Source organism: Vigna unguiculata, chromosome 7 (assembly GCF_004118075.2).
Source record: "Vigna unguiculata cultivar IT97K-499-35 chromosome 7, ASM411807v1, whole genome shotgun sequence".
Classification (NCBI taxonomy): Eukaryota; Viridiplantae; Streptophyta; class Magnoliopsida; order Fabales; family Fabaceae; genus Vigna; species Vigna unguiculata.
In genome coordinates this window covers 32,173,011-32,195,690 of record NC_040285.1, presented here as the reverse complement: position 1 = coordinate 32,195,690, position 22,680 = coordinate 32,173,011, and the positions used below count along the sequence as shown (strand labels likewise).

The 22,680-nt window shown below is 26.9% G+C and overlaps 1 protein-coding gene across 2 annotated transcripts; it reads right to left on the bottom strand.

Annotated features, from left to right (window-relative positions):
- Positions 1 to 11,734: 11,734 nt before the first annotated feature.
- LOC114189968 (synaptotagmin-3) lies at positions 11,735 to 16,508 on the bottom strand. Of its 2 annotated transcripts, XM_028078697.1 has the most exons (12): positions 16,163 to 16,508; positions 15,897 to 15,995; positions 15,733 to 15,783; positions 15,524 to 15,647; positions 14,698 to 14,816; positions 14,490 to 14,591; positions 14,310 to 14,384; positions 13,861 to 13,937; positions 13,282 to 13,531; positions 12,389 to 12,760; positions 12,178 to 12,306; positions 11,735 to 12,058 (listed from the first exon to the last, which is right to left on the bottom strand). In XM_028078697.1, exons 1-12 carry the CDS (start codon positions 16,271 to 16,273, stop codon positions 11,927 to 11,929), a joined length of 1,641 nt encoding a protein of 546 aa, XP_027934498.1. In that variant the 5' UTR covers positions 16,274 to 16,508; the 3' UTR covers positions 11,735 to 11,926. The 2 variants fall into 2 exon arrangements, with proteins under 2 accessions (XP_027934498.1, XP_027934499.1); XM_028078698.1 differs by lacking the exons at positions 15,524 to 15,647; positions 15,733 to 15,783; positions 15,897 to 15,995; positions 16,163 to 16,508 and having other exon boundaries at positions 14,666 to 14,763.
- Positions 16,509 to 22,680: the final 6,172 nt, after the last annotated feature.

Sequence of the window (22,680 nt, the reverse complement as noted above, 5' to 3'; positions counted from 1 at the left end):
CAAAATAGCAGATGATGATTAGCTGATGCATATTTAATACGAAAGTATTGAAAAAGCTATTTTTTTGGCATCAAGTACGAGATTTTTTTTTTCTATTACAGTATTAATATCAACTAAAGTGCGTACATTTTATGACAGCCTCGTTATGATTGAGTTTGGTTCGAATATCGATTGCAGCATTAGTTAGGTTAACCAAATCTAAATTCATTAACAGCATTTATTTAGGTTAAATTTTATTTGGACCAGTTGGTAGACTTGGTGAAAGAAAGGTAGTTGTTGGTTTGTTGCAAAAGAAAACCAAGAGAAATGTGATGTCGATTCTCGCGTAGTAATAATAATATAAAAGAAAAACTAACATAATCATTGTCTGCGATGTAATTAAAGTTTAATAATTTTGTGTACTTATTAAAATTATTTAATATGATTTCTTAATTTTTTCTTTTAATGTAGTCTTTGTTTTTTGTTAAAAAAAATTAATGCAATCCTTATGTTAAATTTGGTAACACTAATTAGAGAGTAATAATTGTCAAGTTTATCCAAAATAGTTAGATATTATGTATTATATTATCATATTATTATCTTTAAACCAACATCAATATATATTAATCTAATGGAATAAATGACATTGACCCTTGTTTTAATAAAAATAAAAACTAAGCAATAAAAAGTCACTGAAATAATTCTATCAAAAACTCAGAAAAAAAATAATTAAAGAAACTATACATCATCCCCTTAAAAGGTTTGAATATACTTAAAAAAATTATAATTAATATTTTTTCAAATAATTATAAAAATTAGCAAACTTAATTTAAGAACTGAATAACAACTACAGTAAAACCTAATTTAGTTAAGAAACTATACATCATCCCTTTTTATTATCTTCCAAAGTAATTACATTTTTAGTCTGTTTTTTGAGAAATACTTAAAAAGGATGGTAAGAAGAAAAATAAAATAAAATAAAAACACCTTTTCCACAAACTAATGTTACAGCATTTCTTTCACAATAATTTAAATTATTCTCTTAATTCATCTAACCAAATCCTTTATCTCCTAGTTGACGTGAAGCTTTCATAATAATCAACCAAAAAGTCAAATAAACTTTTGTTTCTCACATTCTTTTTTTCTTTCCTTCCTTTTATCTCTGCATTATCTACAACATTTGTCTTTAGAATGAATTTGTCGATGCAGATCATCACCACCCTCTTTCTCCATGTTTATGGAACCAACATTTAATAGTTTGTACAGTTTATAAACACATTGAAATTGTTATTAACGTGTAAAACAAGGAGAATATTTGTAGCTAAACTGATATGGATATTTTGTATAGCTACATGTTAATGGGATGATGAGATGGGTACAGATATTATAATATATGTATCTGTAGATATTTGTATTCATTATATTATAATTTAAATTAAAAATAAAATAAAAAATATGATTCAAATATTAACACATTGATTTTGAATGAGTTATTTTTTATCGATTGATTTTAAAAAATATTCATTTTTTTATAAACTGTCATTCAACATTATTTAAATGGATTATTTACACTATACATTATATTTTTATTTGAATTTATAATTAAAATATTTTGTTAAATATTAATTTTATTTTTAAAAAATATCTATAAATACTCATAAATTTAAAAAAAAATATACAAATACTCGTATAATACATATTTTTACAAATATAAGTTCGTAATAAATATTTATTAAACAAGTAAAATATAAAACAATTATTACTCCTACTCTATCTGTCCATTAAGATCCTAATTAGTAGTAATAATAGGATGTCATTATTATTACTATTCTGAATCAATAATCAAAGTCCTTATAAGCCACCCTGGGAAGATGTATCAAACCTAATCTAATCTAACACAGTGACATTAGTGACAAGTGTGGGCATAATCAAACCTAATTGATGAAAACAGCTTTTCAATTATTGCAATTTCAGTCCAATCCTCCTTTAAGCCCCTTCACCTTTATTTATTTATTTTTTGTGAAAGGGGTAAGTTGGTAAATGTCCATCACCATAAGTGATTCATTTTGTCTTCCCTCAGCCTAATCAAGATTAATAAAGTAGGTTAGTGGAAGAAGTGGGAACATGGCATAACATAATCCTTTGAAGAGACCATGGTTTTTGTATAAATGTTAAAAAGTATTTCACATAATTGAGTGTGTACATGACCATGGCCCTCCCATGCATCATCATCATGGAGGATCATTATTTGGCATGAGTCAACATGGTGGGATTTTCTTCATCATTCAAAATATGAATTCCCATACTTTTTATTTTGATTTTTATTTATTTTTTATTTGTTTAACCCTCACATGAGATGATGATGATGATGGTGAATATGGCACACGTGCATGTCATCACAGCAGTTGTTTTGTGGTGCCCTTGTCAACCCTGTTGACATTAGTGCCTGCCAATGGATCTCATCACATGCCATTCATTTCTTTAAATTTCTTTTTATCTTTTCTTTTCTTTCCTCTTTTTCACCTTTATTTTTATTTATTTTTTCAGTTCATGAAATTGCTTTCTGCTTTTTTAATTATCAAGTTGAATAATCAATGAATGGTAAATGTGATTTAGGAGGTTGACCAATATGATGGTAATGGAACCAATGTTTGGCGTGCAAAATCTATAATTGCACAAATCATATTCAGCACAGTGATGAGTTTTATATTACTTAAAGTACCCAAATTATGTTATTTGTTAACAAGATAATTGACATGTCAAAAATGATTTTAAGTCAAAATCACGTTAGGGAAAGGTACACTTTTTTTCTTGAAGACCGTGTGTTTGCCATTTTAAGATTTTTCTTGGTTACTTTTAATTCATTTTATTTAAACTTTTATTTAGTCCAAATAAATAATTAATATAGCGAAATAGTCTTTAACTATTCGAGTACGGTCAAAATAATGTTTAAAATTATATAAAATAAATTATGTTTGTATCTGTAATAAATAATCCTTTTTTTAATACTTGGCTTAATACTCAGCCTTACATTTTAAAATCAGATTCTTCACCGTTTACATGATATATTCTATTAACTAGTACTTTGTCATGTGTTAATTGAAAAAATTAAAATATAAATGTGTAAAAAGAAAGTCAAAATGCGTGTTTTTTTATAGCAGCCTTACAAAATATAAGAGAGAAGAATTGGTAAAATAATTAAGATTTGGTGTACTTTTCTTCCTCTCATTTTTTGTTTTGTTGCTGAAAAAAAAATAGTCTTTTACAAGTGGGAAAGCTTGGTGTATATTCATTTTGGTTCCTGTAGCTGGGTTCAAAGTGCTTTTATATATTATAACTTGTTAAATGATATATGTAATTCTCACACTCTCAATTTGATATAAATATATTTTTTTCATGTTGATGTGTATGTTAATATGTATAGAACATCTAATTTATGTGTTTTAATTATATTGATGTTTTTCTACAGTCATTTGACAAGTTTAATTATTACTTAAAATAAATTTAAAGTTTATAGCAAGAATTTTATTCTAAAGAGTGAAGTAAAAAATTGTAATTATTAAGAATTAAAAATAAAAAATTACAAGACGGTGAAATTTTCTTAAAATTTAGAATAGTCAAATAGATGTATTTTTTAATTTTATTTTTGAAAATATTGATAACACCAAGGTTCAAAAATAAATTTACGAAATATATGTAATAAAAATAAAATTTTTATATAAATGTTAATTAAATGTTAGTAAGATATATCAAACACTTTTTTAATGGTATAGTTTCCAGAGCTAACAACTTAAATCTTAAGTAATTAATTTATTTATCTAATTATTGGTGTAAAAGACAAATTAATTTGGATTTACATAAATCGATTACCTAATCAAACAAAGAAATTTCAAGTTAGATTAAGTTGAATTTTTATTTTTCTAATTAGACTTGGTTCGGTTTCGTCTTCATTAATGTTTAATTTAATTAAGTCAAAAGTTTTCAATTTGTTTTTTTTTTCTAAATTTTTCAAATTTATAAATTATTGAATTAAATTTTTTATAATATTTAAAAAAAATAAACTATATTAATTAATATTTTAAAAAAATCAATGAGTAATTAATATTTTATAAAATAAATTAAATAATAGCTACATTATTATTGTTGAATCATATTTTTGACTGTTATAAATGGTATAGATTATCTTATTTACTAAATAAGATTATCAAATGTTCTTTCTATGAATCATACCCTCCAACTTATTAACTTCTTTGAGGTCAGGGTTTTTTTAATCCTGGCAATTTAATTTGTTACATGAAGTATATAACTTTTTTCATGCTTTCTAGCACCTTTTGATACGTCAAAAGAGCATTTATTTTATAGTATTATTCAACCCCATATTATGGCATTATTAAAACAACAATTTTCTATAAACTTATTATTTTACGAAATCAACGCCCTTTTGGTTATCACTCACTTCTTTCAACAACACATCACACGATGCTGAAATATGAAACAGTGGAAACAAGAAGTTCCATAGTAGGGTTGAGTAAGACCGTTTGGTATTAGAACATTTGTTATCTCTTGTAATAATTATAATAATGAAGTCTTCTGTAAAGTTTTCCTTGAACATGGCAAACTATTTGTCGTGCTGCATATTTTCTAACTTATAAAAATCAAGGTAATATCGGTCAATGAACCACAGCCTCAAAATTGGCAAATGAATGGTCAAAATCTAGAGCCTTGAAATTTCTGCATAATAAAAAACTAGGATTTATTGCAACAATTGTATGCACATACAAGAACAATATAAAATTCTCTTCATGATTTTCTAGAAAAACCCTCGCCAACAAAACAGTATTTTAGGGTTTGATGATTTCAATTTTTCCACATTTGACTTGACTCCGTCATTTCTGCAGTAACAATCTGCAAGCTCATATCAATAATTACAGTACTTTGTTCTGCATGACAGATAAGAGCATATCCTTGGAAGCAAACCAGAAGAGTTGACTTTAATTAAGAAAAGGTTCTAATTTACAAACTTTAAGCATCAGCATTTCATGTTGATGAATGACGAAACCAGATCTAAAATATGAGTGGAAAGTTGGGAAGAAGAATATATGCTTTTTGTGGATTGATTTGTTCTGTGCCCACCATTAGAAAATATAATGGATGTGTTTGAAATTTGGTGCATGATGTGTAGATGGCATGTTTGTGGAACAGTGCATGTGCATGTATAGCATCGAAAACCTAGTTAGTGGTGAGGTTGTCTGAGATACTTTTGAAAAAATATGGAAGAATTGTGGTTCCCATTTGACATATCTGTAATTGGTGTGTTGGGAGAATCAAAAGGATTTTGTTGTATTGGTGTTCCAAGGAAGAATCAATCCATAATGGTATGAGATAGAATAGGAAGAGAAAAATGATCATGGTGTTGCCTATTCCCACTCACTTTACTCTCTCAAAAGACCATCTTTTATTTATATATACATAAAAGTAAAAGAGAAAAACCCTAATCTTTCTAGGATGCAAAAAGTTATTCCTCTCCCCCACAAGAGACCATCAATAAGGAACAAAGACAGTGACTACTTTTCAATTCACTCCCTCCTTTTGAGGGCACACATGCCTCACACACACACACACACCTCTTGAGGGAGAGCCTATGAGAGAGAGAGAGAAAAAAAAAAGGTTTTTGCCATGAGAGGTTCTTCCTGGTAATGAGTGGAGAAGCATTAACAAAGAATCCTCATGAAACCCTTTGTGGGGAGGGGATAGGATTCCCTTTACTATCTCCAATTTGCCAGACTTTATGCTAAGTCAACTAGAAAGCTCAACCTTTTTTAGTGTATTAGAGAACTCACCTCTCATGCTGCCTCCCACTTTTCTGTTTATTCAACACACTACCTCACTTCACCATATTTATGTTTTCAAATCTAATTCATCACTCTCCACCCAACTCATCAAACCAAACTTCAAGTTTATTTCACACAAATGCAACAGAATCAAATTAAATATTCTGTCAAAAATTACAGTATTTTGATACATCTAATAGTTTTACATAGTTTAAGAGTCAAAGACAAAAATAATCTGAGACTTTTTAAAGTACAAAACCATAACAGATTTTTAGACTCCAAAACACATAATAACTCAAATGTAATTATCACTTAACTATATTACTTGGAAGGAAAAAAGTAGTAAATGGTTGAAACTTGGAAGAAGAAAAGCTTAAAATATTTACTTGAGAGAGGAGTTTGACACTGCTCGTGGCTTATCCTTAATGGAAGCGTGGTTAAGATAAGTTAGTTTATTGTGTGTATGTGTACAAAGGATAACAATTTTCTTGGCGCTGATTGGAGATGGTGATAATGAAAGAATATATAAAGCTGAAGCACTACATGTTGTTTTGATTTTGTCCATAAAGTTATGATATTATTACCAATGAATTCTTATTAGTGGTGGTGTTGTTGTTATTTGTATGGAAATGTGAGAGATATTAAAAGGAGTTGCAACCACGCAGATGTACCAAAGGGAAGAACCAAAACAACAGTAGCTTTTGTTAATTATGATGTAACATGTGTTGATAATGAACAAGTCAAACCTAATCCATACATTCTGTGGGTCCATATGTTGAATATCATTGTCCCAGATTTCTCACCTTCCTTTTATTTAATGTTAGTGTGTGCTAGCTAGCTTCCTTCTTTGTGTTTTTTCTGCATAGCTGTACCTGAAACACATCAAATACCTGACAAACATGCAAAGAAGGTTCATGTAGATTTTGACACAGAAATCCAATTGGCTTCTTTTCAATTCTCATGTTGGCATTACCCTAGACTCAATTTTTTTTCCTTAACATTTTTAGGAGCTTTTTTCATTGATTGACATCATTGCCTTGGGAAAAAATTGCCAACAAAATTAACATAGTTTTGACAACCAAAAAGAGCCTTTTTACTCATGGCCTTTCACAAAATACTAAAGGTGGAAATAGATATCTTCTGTTGCTTAAAAAGTCCTACCAAAAATAATCTATTGCTTATGAAACCTTTCACAAAATTCATAAGTCAAAATAGAGAAATTAAGTCTACTCAATTCAGAAGAGGAGTCTGGCAATCATTTATTTGGGATCAAGAATTGTTTTGGGGAAGAGAAAGAGAGAGAAAAGCTTACCATAAAAATAGAAAAAGGAAAAGGGATGTCAAGTTTTTGGGTCCACCTTCAAAAGAAACTCCAGTTTCACTTTATTGGCGGTGACATGTGGGCCATTATTGAGTCCAAACATGACGTCACACGTGTCAAGACCCAACTTTGATTTCCATGTTTTCTTAGGCCCAAACAACGGAAGTGGACATATTGCTAGCTGGAAAAATTTTACAATCTGCATAGTCTTTGGCTTCTTGCACCCCATCATTACTAAGTGCACCTCCATATTAATAAAAAAAGATTAAAATATCTTTTCTTTACCATTATCTTGTCGTCACCTCTGCTGCACTGCTGAAAAGGATGAAGCAGGAGAAAAAAAAAAGTTGAGAAAAAAGCTTGTTTCGGAAAGCTCTCTCCAAAATGTATTTTATATGTTTTGAATAGTTTATTTTACGATAGTCGATGATAGTCATAATAGAAATTTCAACGAACTTAGTCAATGAGCTATAATGAGTTATAAAGATCTATTTATAAATAAAAAATACATAAATAAAAAATATTATTTTATATAATTTTATGTACAGTAGTGGGGAATTATAGGACAAAAAATAAATCTGCTTGGTTTCAGACTTGGTACAACTCAAAGTCATGATTCTATTTGGTTTGCACAACCAACAAAATATTATGAGAATATACAAGAAGATAGAAAAATACGAGATTGGATAAAAAAATTTATACAAAAAATCTTGTTCTGAAAGTCATATTTTGAAATTTCTAAAATGTTTGTTCCAAAATAAAATAAAAAAACTCTAAAACAAGTAATTTGGAAATCACTTTTACCAAAAATAAAATAATCATTTTAAAAATAGTAGAGATGTGCCAACAAATTATGGGGTGCAGGAAGAAAAATCCTCTCTCTATAGCTTTTTAAGTTTTTATTTTCAAACTATAATCTAATCTAAATTTGGATTGGACCGGTGAAGTTCTTTTCAATTTTCAATAAATTTGTATTCTTGTAAAGATTTCAGCAACATAAAACTAGTAAAATAAAATATTTTATATAGTGTTTAAAATAGATAATACATCATATAAAATATATTAATACAGTCTAATCATTTATACAAACCAACTGAGAACAACCAAATTTTATAAACAGACTAATCACTTGCTACAACTTTCCAAGACCTTTCACTAATCTAATTCCTCTCATCCTCTAAATGTGTCTTTAAACCTACAACCACATATGCTCCCACCGAATAGGTAATCATAGAAGAAAAAAAGACAAATAGCACGAAACAAAAACACGAAAGAAAGTAAGCTAATGTGCAAAAGAGTTCTTCATAAGATAGAAATAAAATTTACATTGCATACTTTAATACTTAATCAATCATACAAATCATTCGTAAAGACAGGCGTACCACATATAATGGTTCAAACAAAACTCAATTATTAGATACAAGCATTAATATCGGATCTTGCGAAGTTGTGCACTTATAGTGACATCTACTGCTTTACAGAATCATTATCAGTGAGTTTCACCCTACCACATATAAAATTAATTTGTTAAATTTCTTTAATCAAAGTAAAACCTCTAGACTGATATCTTGTTTCTCTCATCACATGTCATATATTCTCTACTTAAAAACTTATGCCAATAATGTGTTTTCTGTTTTTACTTACGAGAAAATCATATAACTTCACAAAAAAGTATATCAAAATAATATAAATAACTTCTTATTTTTTTCTTGTTTTCACTTTCCTAGTGCATAAGTTAACATAAAAAGGAAAAATCGGAAGGATGAAATATTTTTGTCAAATGAACCATTTGCACTATCTCTGCTAATATATTAGTTTGAAACACTATCTAACTGGCATCCAAAAAAAGTTAAGGAACTGTGTAATTTGTATATAGAAATATTTGTTTAACTGTAATTAGAAGGAATTTATTAAAGCAAATATTTATTAAAATAATGATATGGAAGTTCCATTAGGTATGTTTACATAAGTATTAGGTAAATTTCATGATAATAAAGTTTAATAAATGTTTAATCTTAATTTAATTAAATGCGTATTTACGATATCTATGTGGATCAGTTTAGATATTATTAGGTACGCTTATATAAGTATTAGGCAAAATTTTATGATTATAAAGTTTAACAAATGCTTAATCTTAATTTAATTAAATGTTAATTTAAGATATTTATGCGGATTATTTATTTAAATGTTTAGATGTTATTGGATTAATAATTATGTTTAATTGTAAGGTAGTAAGAATAGTATTTATGGACGTTATTGGTTTAGACTTCATGAATTGCGTCATATATAAAACAAAAAGGGAGGAGTGGTGATCTCAGTAGATGAAGGGATTGTGCATAGCAATTACAATATTTCTATCTAAACATTTTCAAAACCAATTCACTTTCAATTTTCATTGTCCTGTATTTCTTTACCTCCTTTTCTCTAAATTTTTTAGACAAGCTATCCTTCCTTTTCTTGGTTCTCTTTTCCATTTCTTAGTGAAATTGTTAATAAAAAGATTTTTCAGTGTTTTTTTTTTTTTCTCTTTTCCATCTTCTTCAACCTCTACCTTAAAGTAAAAGGGACTCAAGCTAATGGGTTTACATTTAAAATTTTAAATTACAGTTATAAATAAATATTGAATTTGAGAAAAATATTAACTCATTCATGTTACTATTATATGTAGTTTTGGTAACTTTGGTTGAACCAATAAAACACTGAAAAAAAAAATATTAACAATTTCACTAAGAAATGGAAAAGAGAACCAAGAAAAGGAAGGATAGCTATTTTATATATAATGTTGACTTTGGTACCACTCTTTAATTATTCTCAACTATGAACTATAAATGCCAAAAATAAAGTTTAAAAGATATATTCTTACATTATATTTAGTGCAAGAGTTTAACTTATCTTCATCATTGTTTTCGAATCAAGTCTTTATAACTAAATCATTTGTAAAGTTAGGGTTTAAAAATACAAGATTCCCTATCCATGAAGAAAAACTAAGATGGGATGCTCAAATATCTTATAAATTGCTCTCCAAAATTGAAACCTAACAAATAAATATATCATTATGAACTTAGATTAATAAATGTTTATTTATTTTTTTTATCAAGTGATCATATATGTGATGGATTTCTAAAGCATATGCACAAAAATGAGAAAAAAAGAACTCAAAATTTAAAGAAAATACAAAACTGATCTTAGTTGAAATTTGATTCAAGATAGGACTTCCTTAATAGTATCCAAACCAATAATTTCTGAAAAAAAAATAACAAAAAGTCATTATAAAGTTATAAAGAAAAATTATATTAAAGAATTAAAATTTTAAAATATAATTACTATTTTTCGTTTACTTTAAACCTCATTTTTTCTAATGCCTTTAAAATGGAATCTTCCCAGTTAGAAGTTCTTCTTGATTAGAAGAATGAAATCTTTTATATTATGTCCCATCCCATACTGGTTAACTAGTAATTTTAGAAAGATATTTAATGTTTTTATTAAGAAAGAGAAAACATTTATGACATATTTAGTGCTCATTAACTATATACTTGCTGTAAAAATCAATAAATATCTATGTTTCATTACTTAATCTACAACCCATTGTGAATCAATTCTCTTACACCCTAAAAACTAATTTAGTATAGTTGCAACTATTAAATTTTTGAAAGAGGGACCGGGATGAATTTGATTAAAATACTAAAATAAAAGTGAAAAAAAAAAGAGAATAAGTAGTAAGTTTTGGTGTTGCTTTGAAAAAAAAAAAAACTATAAACTAATTAAAATCAACCATACTCTATATATTGTTCAGTAAAAGTAGAAAAAAAAAAAACACAAAATTGAAATATACTTTTAACTATTTTTTTCTCTGAAAACCATCTTCTGGACTTTGCACTAATATTTTAGCAATTGATCCTCTATCTTATAAAAAGTATATATTAAATATTATACTTAAAATTGTTTTTGTCATGTATTAAGTAAAACAATTTTTTTTCCATACAATTTAAATCCAAATAAAATTCTCTTTAAATGGTTTTAAAGTAACATATTCAAAAAAATAAACTTACTTTAATTATGGACAAATTTTCTAGTTTAAAAGGAGTGTGTTGTCTATTTTTTTGGGTTTTTGTGAAGGAGGAAAATCATTTAATATATTTTTAATTACTTTATAAATTAATTATTAATAGAGGTAAAAAATTATTTCACCATATGCCAAGATCAAATAACATTTGACTAGTATATAATGTGTCATGTTTTATGTTAGTTTTTCATTCTAACATCTAAATTATTAGATGTAAACTTAAAAGAAATATTGACGAAAACAATTGCGTCTTTCAAATTATCATCATGAAGTCGTAACTGGAATATATGTACGAGAAAAACAAGATACAATTTACACGTAGTAGAGATTTGATACTTGTGCTTTGAAAGTGTGTTTTAAAAACAAATGTTTATATTTTTTGAACTAGTGCGCAAATGAAATCTTTACCTATCAACACCAAAATTTAAAAACTTCCATTACATGCTTAGTTTCTTTAACTTTTTTTATCTTTAAGTATAAATTATACTTTTCAAAACCATCTTTCGTCTAGTTTTTTTCTTCTACTTTTACATTTTGGTAGATTATTAGAAACAATCCTTTTACGACAAAGTTTTACAACACTTGATTGAATTTATATACACAGATCTGTACCAAAAATGTTGGTGGAAAAGACAAAATGTGTTGTAGATATCTGAATGAGGTGTGTGATGTGCCTCTGAGGAAAGCAACAGGTAACACCAGTGTTGACAAACACCCTACTACTTTGGCTTCTTAAACCACCTTCCATCTTATCTCAACATGCATCACTCCATTCCTTGAATTTATAAGATTGTATTTCTCATTGATGCGACCATTGTGCACCACATCCCTTAGGTTAATCTCCACATGCCCCAGTTTTTCTTGCTGCATACCATACACAATCAAACAACCTAATTAACGGTTATAAATAGATTGCAAAAAATTTCAATAAATCTGTCTACACTAAACATGTCTTGTAATGAATGAGAACAATGAATTGGCACCTTTGACAGAAAACTGAAGTTCTTCCTCTTGCTCAGGACCTCAATGTGTATCTTCTCATGTTGAGGAGGCTCCTCTAGCATGAATTGGAATTCTTCATTCCATAGCGGGTGACGAGTTTTCTTCATCGTCTGTATAATTTTGGAATAGATTGTGTGATGAACATCCTATGTAACGTTAGGAAAATGGTGCATACTGAAGGAAAAGGTGTACCTTTGTTCTCTTCTTTTCCCCTCTAAAGGTCAGCACTGCAAATGGGTTGTTGTGATGTTCCCCCTCAACCTCTTCTGCCTCTATTATAACAATTGAAAGCAAACCTGCTCCTTCTTGAACCTCATCATCGGATACAACATCAAATCCACTTTCCTTTCTGCTATATCCTTCAGAAGGTCCACCAAACTTGCTGCTATCTTCTTTGAAAGGAACAAAAGTCAAGTCCACCACAATTTTTCCTCTGGGCTTCTTGTTTGGAGTTTCGCTCAGATTTGTGTCCTTCAGTAAATCAAGTGTGAACTCTTTATTCTCATACGGCTTAAGAAGCTTCAGAGGGACCAACTGCATTCCCAGCTTATCATGTGCACCAACCTTATAAGAATACAATTAAAAAAAAATCATGGACATGAAAAATTGCAAATTCACCAACAACTTTTGACCAAAAAAAGCACTTGATTTCTTCAAGTGATGTCAATGGATCAAATGGACAGAGATGAAGAACAAGATTGAAGAAAGATACCATTGATGTATCAGTCCTATCAAAACCAACAAATACATAATCCATTAAACAAACAGCTGCACTCAAATTGAAAATCCAGTTGTTCCTTAATAGTTGAAAAGTAACTGAGAATTTGTAGAAACAAAAACAAATTTATTTGACAGGATTTTATAGTTACTGTCCATCTAAGATATAATATAACTACTGCCAATTAGTTTAAAATAACTATCCATTTTCTTGAAGAAACTTTAAAGAAACGGGCATTTAGGTGAGAGTCTTCCATTCAAATATCTTAGTACGCTTTTTTATCTTCACGACTTGACTATTATAGATAAGATTTTTATAGTACGCTTTTTCTGTCAAAATTGAACAACAGAAGAAAGAAGAGGAAAACCTTGTCCCAGTCATAGACTTGTAATTGAAGAACTTGAGATTGAGGGTCTTTTACAACAATCTTGAACTTCTCATTCCACACTGGATTCAAATTCTTTCTCTTGACAGTGGTTTTCTTTGCTGGAAGTTTGTCTCCTGTAAGACTTAGTTTAACGTAAGGATCAGAAGTTCCTAACAAATCCATCTTTAAGAGCTTCTGAGCACGAACCACATTCACATGTAATATCCCCACAGGCTTCTTCATTACCACCCTGTAAGAGATGTGAGGAAAGTATCAGGAATCATTTTTCATACAACAGACAGATTTTGAACTTAAACTTCAGCAAGGCAGAATTTCTTTTAACAACATTCATATAATGTTTTAAATAATAACATATTTCTAGTAAGATGAAAAATAACAAGTTATCCTCTTTATGAGCATTTTAAGACAAGTCATCCTTCAACTTCAGATAAGGAGCAGGAAATATTTTCTGATTATATATAATTTTAAAAGGCAGGATAAAGTTTTACAAAGGTCATAGGCCACAGATAAATTAGTATTGTTAGCACATAGAACTCTCATCATTGGATACAAACTTACATTGATTCATCAAGAATAGGAATTTCCAGGGTTCGAGGCCAGAGATAGAGATTTGCAACTTGTTTTTTTATTGTATCCTGTATGCAACAACTATGTTTGTTAGGTCTCAAACTCTAATCGAATTATGAAATATAATAGAAATTGGAAATGCAAGGAAAGAAAAATATGATGACAAGTAAGCAACAACAAAAATAGCCCTTTACAAATTTGTGCAGGGGTGTAAATAATCCAGAAGATCACTAAATAACTGAAGATTAAACGAGCACAGGAGTAATGGATTATGCACAAACTAGAGCCACAATGTTCCGAGAACGTAGTGATTAAAGGATAATATAAAGGAAAAGGAAAAATACAAAATAGAAGTTTAATTTACCAGTAAGTTCAATACTACAAATATTCTAATGCAAATAGAAATTAAAAACATAAGGTATAAAAACAGACGGAAGCACCTGCACAAATCTATAGAGACCAGGTATTGACATGATATCCCCTCCATATACTTTCATCCCAAAGTCCACGTGAGGCTGGACATTAAACATAATTAATTACATAAGAAAGAATTTCTTCTAACTTCTAACATCAGAAAAGGCAAGAAATGAAAATAGGCATGAGTACAGTGTTTCATTTACCTTCTCCAACAAAGATACCACAATATTTGCAAAACATGGAAATGTAGGCACCAAAGGTCTTAAAGTTATTCGTGGTGTTGCAAATATTTGTAAGTCCACCAACTGCAAAGAATCAAAATGAATTTCCAGAAGGAAAGCATCATCTAGAAGGATCTCAAAAAAGAAAAAACATTTACCATTTAGGATTGTGCCTCAAGGCTTATCTGACCTGAACGGTGATCTTCAAAGATGACACATACAATGACAACACTATGTTTGGATTGCCAGCCCATTTGATAACTTGTTCCATCACCAATTCCTTTTCATTTGTTTCTACAACTTTCATACCTGCAGAATTACCATTGTAGAAATTAAAGACAAAAAACAGTATAGTACTAGAGTAACTAGATCATAATACCTCCTATAACCTATCAGATGGCAAAGGCACCAATAAAATGTTCTGCAAGCTTATATAAGGTAAAGATCGATGGAAAAGCACATCCATAAAATGCTGTTTTTCTCACCAGGAATTATTCAAGTGAAATTTATTTTCTGATGTGAATTTGTACTTCAAACATCCAAAGGATTCATCCTTAATCATGCATTTTTATGCAAAAGACTCTCGGCAGATGCCAGTGAGATTACAACAGAGATATCAAATATTTATGTTCTGGTTTATTGCATTTCCTAGTATCATCAACCAGTAATATCACTAAACGCGTGCTCATTCCAGCACCCAAAATGCAAAAAAAGAAAAAGAGAAAAGCACTACAATTACTTATAAATCTCTGGGACTCTCAAGACAACCTTTTCGTCCATTTCCAAGATAGAACACATGACACTAATGTCAATCAGTGTTTCTGTACCTTTTGCTGAAATGGATTGATTAAAACTGTCCTGGGTGAAAACTATCCTAAATAACCATGTTCTAATCTGAAATTCCATTTTGGATGGTGAAATTTCACAGGTTATAAGACAAACACTAGAATTTGCGGAACAGAAATTTGAATTAAATATTTGCACAAAAGATCAGGATGATGTGAGAAAAGACTTACCGCAGACAGTAGGAGGAAGAGTACCAAGACTTAACTTGTCAAACTCAATTGCTTTGATCTGATACTTCCCAATGTACTCAGCAAATATCGGCTGTGCCGTGCTTCTAATAATCTTACAGATTGCCTGTACACCAAAACGAAAATATCATTGAAGAATCATCCAACAGGAGCACGATGACACCCATATCCAAATGGAATCACTGAAATACCGTGTCTAAGTAAGGCCACATATCCGACAAAAACTTGTTCAACCAATCAATCTGAAGAACATAAAAAATCAATAACACAGTAACACCATCATCGTCGTAAACCTTAAAAAAAACTAAAACACAAAAAAAAAAAAGTTTATAATATCACAATTCACAAAACTAACTCGTTCGAATTCAGGCGTCTTCACCCAGAGAGGAATCTCTGGTAGAAGTTCCTCCAAAGCATTTGGGCCCAATTCACTAATCGGCCTAACAACAGGGTCCTGCGACATTAAATAAAAAAATATCAGATTTTGAAGATCACCCAGAAATCAAAACGCAAAACGGGTCTAAACCCCAAAATCAGCTCCCCCGAAGTGATCAGAAGAAATGCATGTGTCAGAGTAAAGAATTAGAATACAACAGAATGAACATGCAAGAAGTTATTAACCTTGACGTGTTTGGTTTCTGAGTAGACAAAGAGAAAGAAGCCCACGAGGAGGCCAAGAGGTATTCCAAGAGTAAAACCGATAATCCCGAAGAAACTGCTGAGCAACCCCATTTGGGTGCTTTGGATGAAGGGAGAAGAAGAAGTGAATGGTGATGAAAATGAGCAGAGGAGAAAAACCCAAGAAAATGATTTTAAGAGTTTGGGAGGAAAGCGAGAAAAACTAGAAGGGTGCGATGTGTTTGAGAAAGATTACGAATGAAAGCGCCAAAAAACAGAGACACCGCACCACCCTCTCTGTTTTCACTTCAATGCAATACAATACAAAGGCCTTTGCCTATGTAACAATGAATGCTAAATAAAGAACTCCTTCCTTTTGTGCCTACAGTCTTATGTGTCATCCATTCCTCTTATTTCAAACTATATTAATTATTAATAGTTAAATTATGACTGTGGTCCCATAGAAAAATATTTATTTAATTTGTCTTTATTTGATTTTTATTTTAAAAAATTTAATACAATTAATATTTTTATGTTATTATTGCATTACCAATGTTAAAGAGGTGTTGCCTAATAGTTTTTTTTTAAGTTATTTATTTTTATTTTTTTAAAGGATAATGATATTTTAACTTTTTTTTTACTCACTTTTAACCTACTATTTCGATCGTCTTTAGATCATCACATCACATCACTACAAAAGAAAATAAAAATAGATATTGAAGGGTGATTAGAGTGAGTCAAATAATGTGGGTTAAAATATTATCATCTTTTTATTTTTAAATAAATAATTTGTCACATGTCAAGCTGACATTGTGTCACGTGGTGTCAGTGAAAGTGTGATAGCATACCATTGTCATTCTTTTATTCTCAATTTATTGTTCTGTATTTTTATTTTTTTCTCAATTTAATCTTAATTTACATAAAAATTGAACAATTTTATCCTTTTCATATTAAAACCGAATTTATTTTTTATATCAATGATATACAAATATTTTATTAAAATTGTTATTTTTATTAAATATCTTTAAAAAGATTAAGTTTATTTAAATTTATATTTTATATTTAACTTTATTTAAAATTTGTTTAAAGTTATTAATAGAAAATAATGTTATTAGAAAAAATTCAAATAATTATATTAATATTTTATTACATCATATTTTAATATTGTTTTTTTATTTAAATTTATATTTTAAATAATTGTAGATTTTAAAAATATTTAAAATTTAATAATTTTTATACAAATGTCTGAGTTGATTTAAAAATAAAATATATATAAATTCAACCGTAAAAATTTAAAATAGTTTAAAACAATTTTATAACCGTTTAAAATAAATAAATTTGAAATTTGAAAATAATTTTAAATAAAATTGAATATAGAATAAAAATTTAAATAAACTTAGTTTTGTTAAAAATATAAAATAAAAATGTCAATTTAAATAAAAATATTTATATAACATTTATATAAAAACTAATTTATGTTTTCTTGAAGAAAAATGAAATTATAATTTTTTTAAAAGAAATTGACTAAATTAAGAACAAATAAAATTATAAAAATCAAATTAAAACTAAGATAATGACTCATGACGTGGCAGTGACATATGACACTATTATTGCCACATCACATAATCACTATCACGTGGCACGTTAAGTTGACATGTGGTAAATTTTTTATTTTTTTAAAAATTAAAAAAACAAAACAAAAAATCAAAAGAAGAATTTAAAAAGAAAATCACAAACAACCATGTGATACCTCTTTAACACGGTTAATAAAATTTTTGTGAAAAAATTACTTTATCTATCAAATTTTCCAAATTAAAGATTAAATTGAGATAAATATAGATACGAAACTAAATACATATTTTTCTACGAAAATGAAACCTAAGCATAATTTAACCATTATTGAGTACTATGGTAGAAGTCAGTGTGTTTTAATTCTCTTCATTCTTTAATTCCCATAAATTTGTTTGCATTTTCAACCATCCTCGAATTTTATCTTTTCCAACAAGATTAACTTTTTTAAACAAAATATTTTCTCTAAACTCAAATATAGTATGAACATAACTAGTTTCATATTAATTAAAAATCAATTGATGTGAATTGGTTTTATTAATATCAACTCAATTTTTTTAACATTTATTTTGAAACTTTATATCATAAATAAAAAATTCATTAAAAATAGAATCATTAAATCGAAGTTGTTTTAGGAATAATATACAAAGAATTAATTAGATTAACTTAATCGTGATAATTTTTTATTTATTTGAGTAAAATAAGTAATACAACTAAAATTCTTGGTTTTAAATCACTCTAAAAACATATTATTGTTATTGTAAAAAAGAAACAATTTATATTAATATCTCTCTTTCAAGTTATCAGCACAATTAGTGTTTAGTGTTTAAGTAATACCGTTATAAATTTATAAATAGAATTAAATAAGTTTTTTTTTTAAACTTAGATACAAATTTAGAATTTATCTTTGTTTTTAATTTTATTACATTTTAGTCCTCAAATTTTAAAATTAATTAATATGTTATTTTAACTTAATTTAAATATTACCTTAAAACATCATTTAATACACATAAAAAAATTAATCGTTGTTAAGTTGAAAAAAAAATATTTAACATCGTTTACTATATCATTTATTTTTACAGTTTGAAAATAAAAATAAAATATATCAAAATTTAGATACAAGTAAATCCTAATTTACATATAAGTTTAAAAAGATTAAAAATATATTTATGTTTCTTAAATAAGTAGCTAAAAGACAAGCCAGAGCGTCACATTTCTACCATGATATTTATCGTTTTTATCATAATTGATATAGTTTTGTTGCAATTTAGTCAATGTATCAACCTGTCACGAAAATTAAAATTTAAAATAATAAAACGTAAAATTGACCCAAAATCTGTTAAACCTTTTTGAATTTGCTATTTAATCAAACGCAGGGAAAAAAAAATCCACATACGCATCCTCTTTTAAAATTCACATAAATTTGATCCTTCAAGAGTTTATTAAAAATGTTATATACGCATAAATATTAGAAATAGTACACTGTCTTAAATAAAGAAGAATAAATTAAAGAAGAAAAACAAGGAAAGAGATTATAAATCATCATAAAGATCGATATTGCTCACTAGATAATGCAGTAAAATAATTGAAATTTATGATATGATATTAAACACTAGATAATGAAATAAGATAATTTTAATTTTTTATAAGTTGATGCGTACGATCAGGAAAGACAACAAAAGTATAGAATAGAAACTTAGAACATGTTTCATTTGGAGAAAACACACTCTCGTTGAACATTGTTGATAAATACACATAATGTTTCAGATATATATATATATATATATATATATATATATATATATATATATATATATATATATATATATATATATATATATATATATATATATATATATATGTGTGTGTGTGTGTGTTTTGTAAATGGTTACATAACTTGTTGGGACACAGACAGGCTTGACTGTTAGTGCGTCTAAATTTAGGTTTAGTTTTATGTAAAAATTATATTACAAAAAATATAGTTCTAATTGTGTAATCCAAATTGTGAAAAATAAGAGTTGCATGTACATATTTTATTATGCATATAAATAGTATTGTTTTTGGTGTTACAGCTGTTATCATAAGATGAAGAAGGTTTTTAAACTTGCTCCCTCAAAAAAGAAAAATGAAAAAAAAAAAACAAAATAGTTAGCAGGTACTTTTTCTTTAGTTTTTTTTTTTTTCTCTATTTTATTCGTTCAATTGTTTGACCGGTGTTTAGGGATGACACTGGAATAGAAACTGATGTTTATATTTTATACTTATCTTCTAACAACCATAAATTATTCTTATTCACATATCCAAATTTAATAAATATTAATTACTTTTGTCTCATTTAATAAATATTAATTATTTTTGTCTCCTATCAATTTTTTGTCTTATTTTTATTTCCCCAAATAACGAATGCTCGTGTATGTATAATTTTTTAACTATTTAATATCAATTAATTAATTATTATAAAAGAAAAATTACAGCAAATTTTTTTATCAAAATACTTAATATTTTTTAAATTCTAATGAAATATTTTTCTTTTACACTAATAAAAATTATAACGTACCACTTAAATGTAAATTAATTATAATTTTAAATGTAAATATATATAAATTTTTCAAATTATTTATCAATTAAAAATATAAATTTCAATTTAAAAATAATTAATAATAATATATTTAATAAAATCATTTTATTTCATAAATAATTTGAATAACATTGAATTTTTTAAACTTCCTACATTGTAGTTAAAACCAAAGGTACCAAATTAAAATTGTGATCATATTAACGATTAAATAAATTATTCAATATTATAACTCGCTAATTTTAATACTAATGAAATACTATAATTTTATAACGTAATTCCGTGTTGCGTGTCCACGTTAACTTATAGTGTTATAATTGTATAATAATGACTTATTTTTTTAGGTGACAAATCAAATAAAATTTGGTGTTGAAAATGTTGGTGAGCTTCTCAACAATTTATAAAAATTCAATTGTATTCTTATTAAGGAATTTTTATAATTAAGTAAATTTACATTTTTTTAATTTTACAACATAATTTTTTTTAAGGATTTTTCTCCATTATTATAAAATATATTATTTACATTTTGTTGCGTTTTAAAAAAACATACAAAAATAATTTAATATAATATATCTATGACGTATTCAAAACATATAGTATAATATGAAATAATCAATTGAATAGCAATTAAAATTTAAAAAAATGGATATAAGTTATTTTGTTCAACGTTTATTAGTATAACAAATCTAAATTGGCATCTATAATTATTCTGGTTTACAAATTTATCTTTATTATTGTAACTGTTTTTTTAGTTTTATTTTTGTAATTAAAACTTAAAAAACCGATATAGTTTATTTTGTTCAACGTTTATTACTGTAATTATCTTGGTTTACAATTCCATCTTTATTATTGTAACTATTTTTTAGTTTTATTTTAGTAATTATTTTGATTTCTTATTTCTTTTTCATACAGTTGGAAAACACGTGCTGAGTTGTCATCGCATTTGAAAATGATTCACTTTGGAAGTTTATAATAAGTTGCTTTAGCGGACATTTGGCAGTTAGAAAAAAAATCAAATAAAGAGAGAGATGTTCCAAACTTTAGTTTGGACAGTTATTGAAAAATAAATTAATTTTAATACAAATAACTGAAAGTAAATTGACCTGTCATGTTTTAATATTCCAAACAAGGATGTTCCTTTCCAACTCTCTTTCGTGGTTCATCTTCCATGTTGTTAAAACAATTTTAGATGATAAATTTTAAATAAAATTTTAAATAAAATTTTAAATAGTGTCTTTTCATAAATAATAAAGATGATGAAAAACACGAGCCCTATAATGAGCAAGAGTGTAGAGGAACGCCAATGGAAAAACCACCATGCAATTGTTTATTTTTTTCATTTGATGCACATCTAGTTATATAAAATAAAAATTACTTGATCAAAGAAAGTAACAGTTGTTTGGAGTTTCATAACTATCTTAATTGAATATCAATAAAGTTAATTATAACATTTAGAAGTTTTGATTCGATTCGAGTATATACATATTATTTTAAAATTGTTTTCAAATGTTTTGTTGGAATTATAGTCCAATATACTTTTTAAGGTAACGTTCGTGTTATTTATTTTTAAGGTTTTAAAAATAAAAGTAAACAAATTTGAAAAAAAAATTATAAGAATTTTTTTATGCGATAAATAAAAATATTAATAAATTAAAATGTTACAATTAACTTTATCAGATAGATAACATAAATAAAATAAACTCTTCAGTAAAAAAAATCGAATTTTATCCGTCAGCTCATTGATAAGAAAAAACTAATTTATATATAAATTAAAAATATTTTGAAAATATGTTTTTTTATTAATTTTTTTTCTTTTATAACTTACTTTAACATAAATTTATTCAAATTGACTACTTCTACGTATCCTTACTGAAAGTAATTTTATTTGGGATGACATCAAACAATTAAAGATGGTGAGTAAGATGTATGAAAAGGTTATGTTAATACAAGTGCTCTTTTATAATACAAGTTATTATTATTATTATTATTATTATTATTATTATTATTATTATTATTATTATTATTATTATTATTATTATTTAAAACCAATTTATAATTTTTTATATATTACTATTTAACTTATTTACTTTGTTTACAAGTTGTATGTTTTACTCACACAAATTTAAAGCTCATGAAAGTTGGACTTGTTTGTTAAAGACAACGACGTTGATGAGGTCATGAATAGAAACATTCATTTTATAGGTTCAAAGTAATTGTAAATAACATATAAAGAGATATCTTTTCTTTTGTGTCTATATTTTATTATTTTAATTTTATCTTTAATTATTATTTTAAAAGTTAATTATTTTATAAATAGTTATAAAAACTCTTTTGTCTTTTATCAATTATTTTATAAATATTTTTTTATACATATTTT

Coding starts and splice junctions, on each gene's coding strand:
- LOC114189968 (XM_028078697.1), bottom strand. CDS start 16,273: ATGGGGTTGCTCAGCAGTTTCTTCGGGATTATCGGTTTTACTCTTGGA. Junction 14,385..14,489: donor TGGTATCTTTGTTGGAGAAG/GTAAATGAAACA, acceptor TTTAATGTCCAG/CCTCACGTGGACTTTGGGAT. Junction 12,059..12,177: donor ACTTCAGTTTTCTGTCAAAG/GTGCCAATTCAT, acceptor TATGGTATGCAG/CAAGAAAAACTGGGGCATGT.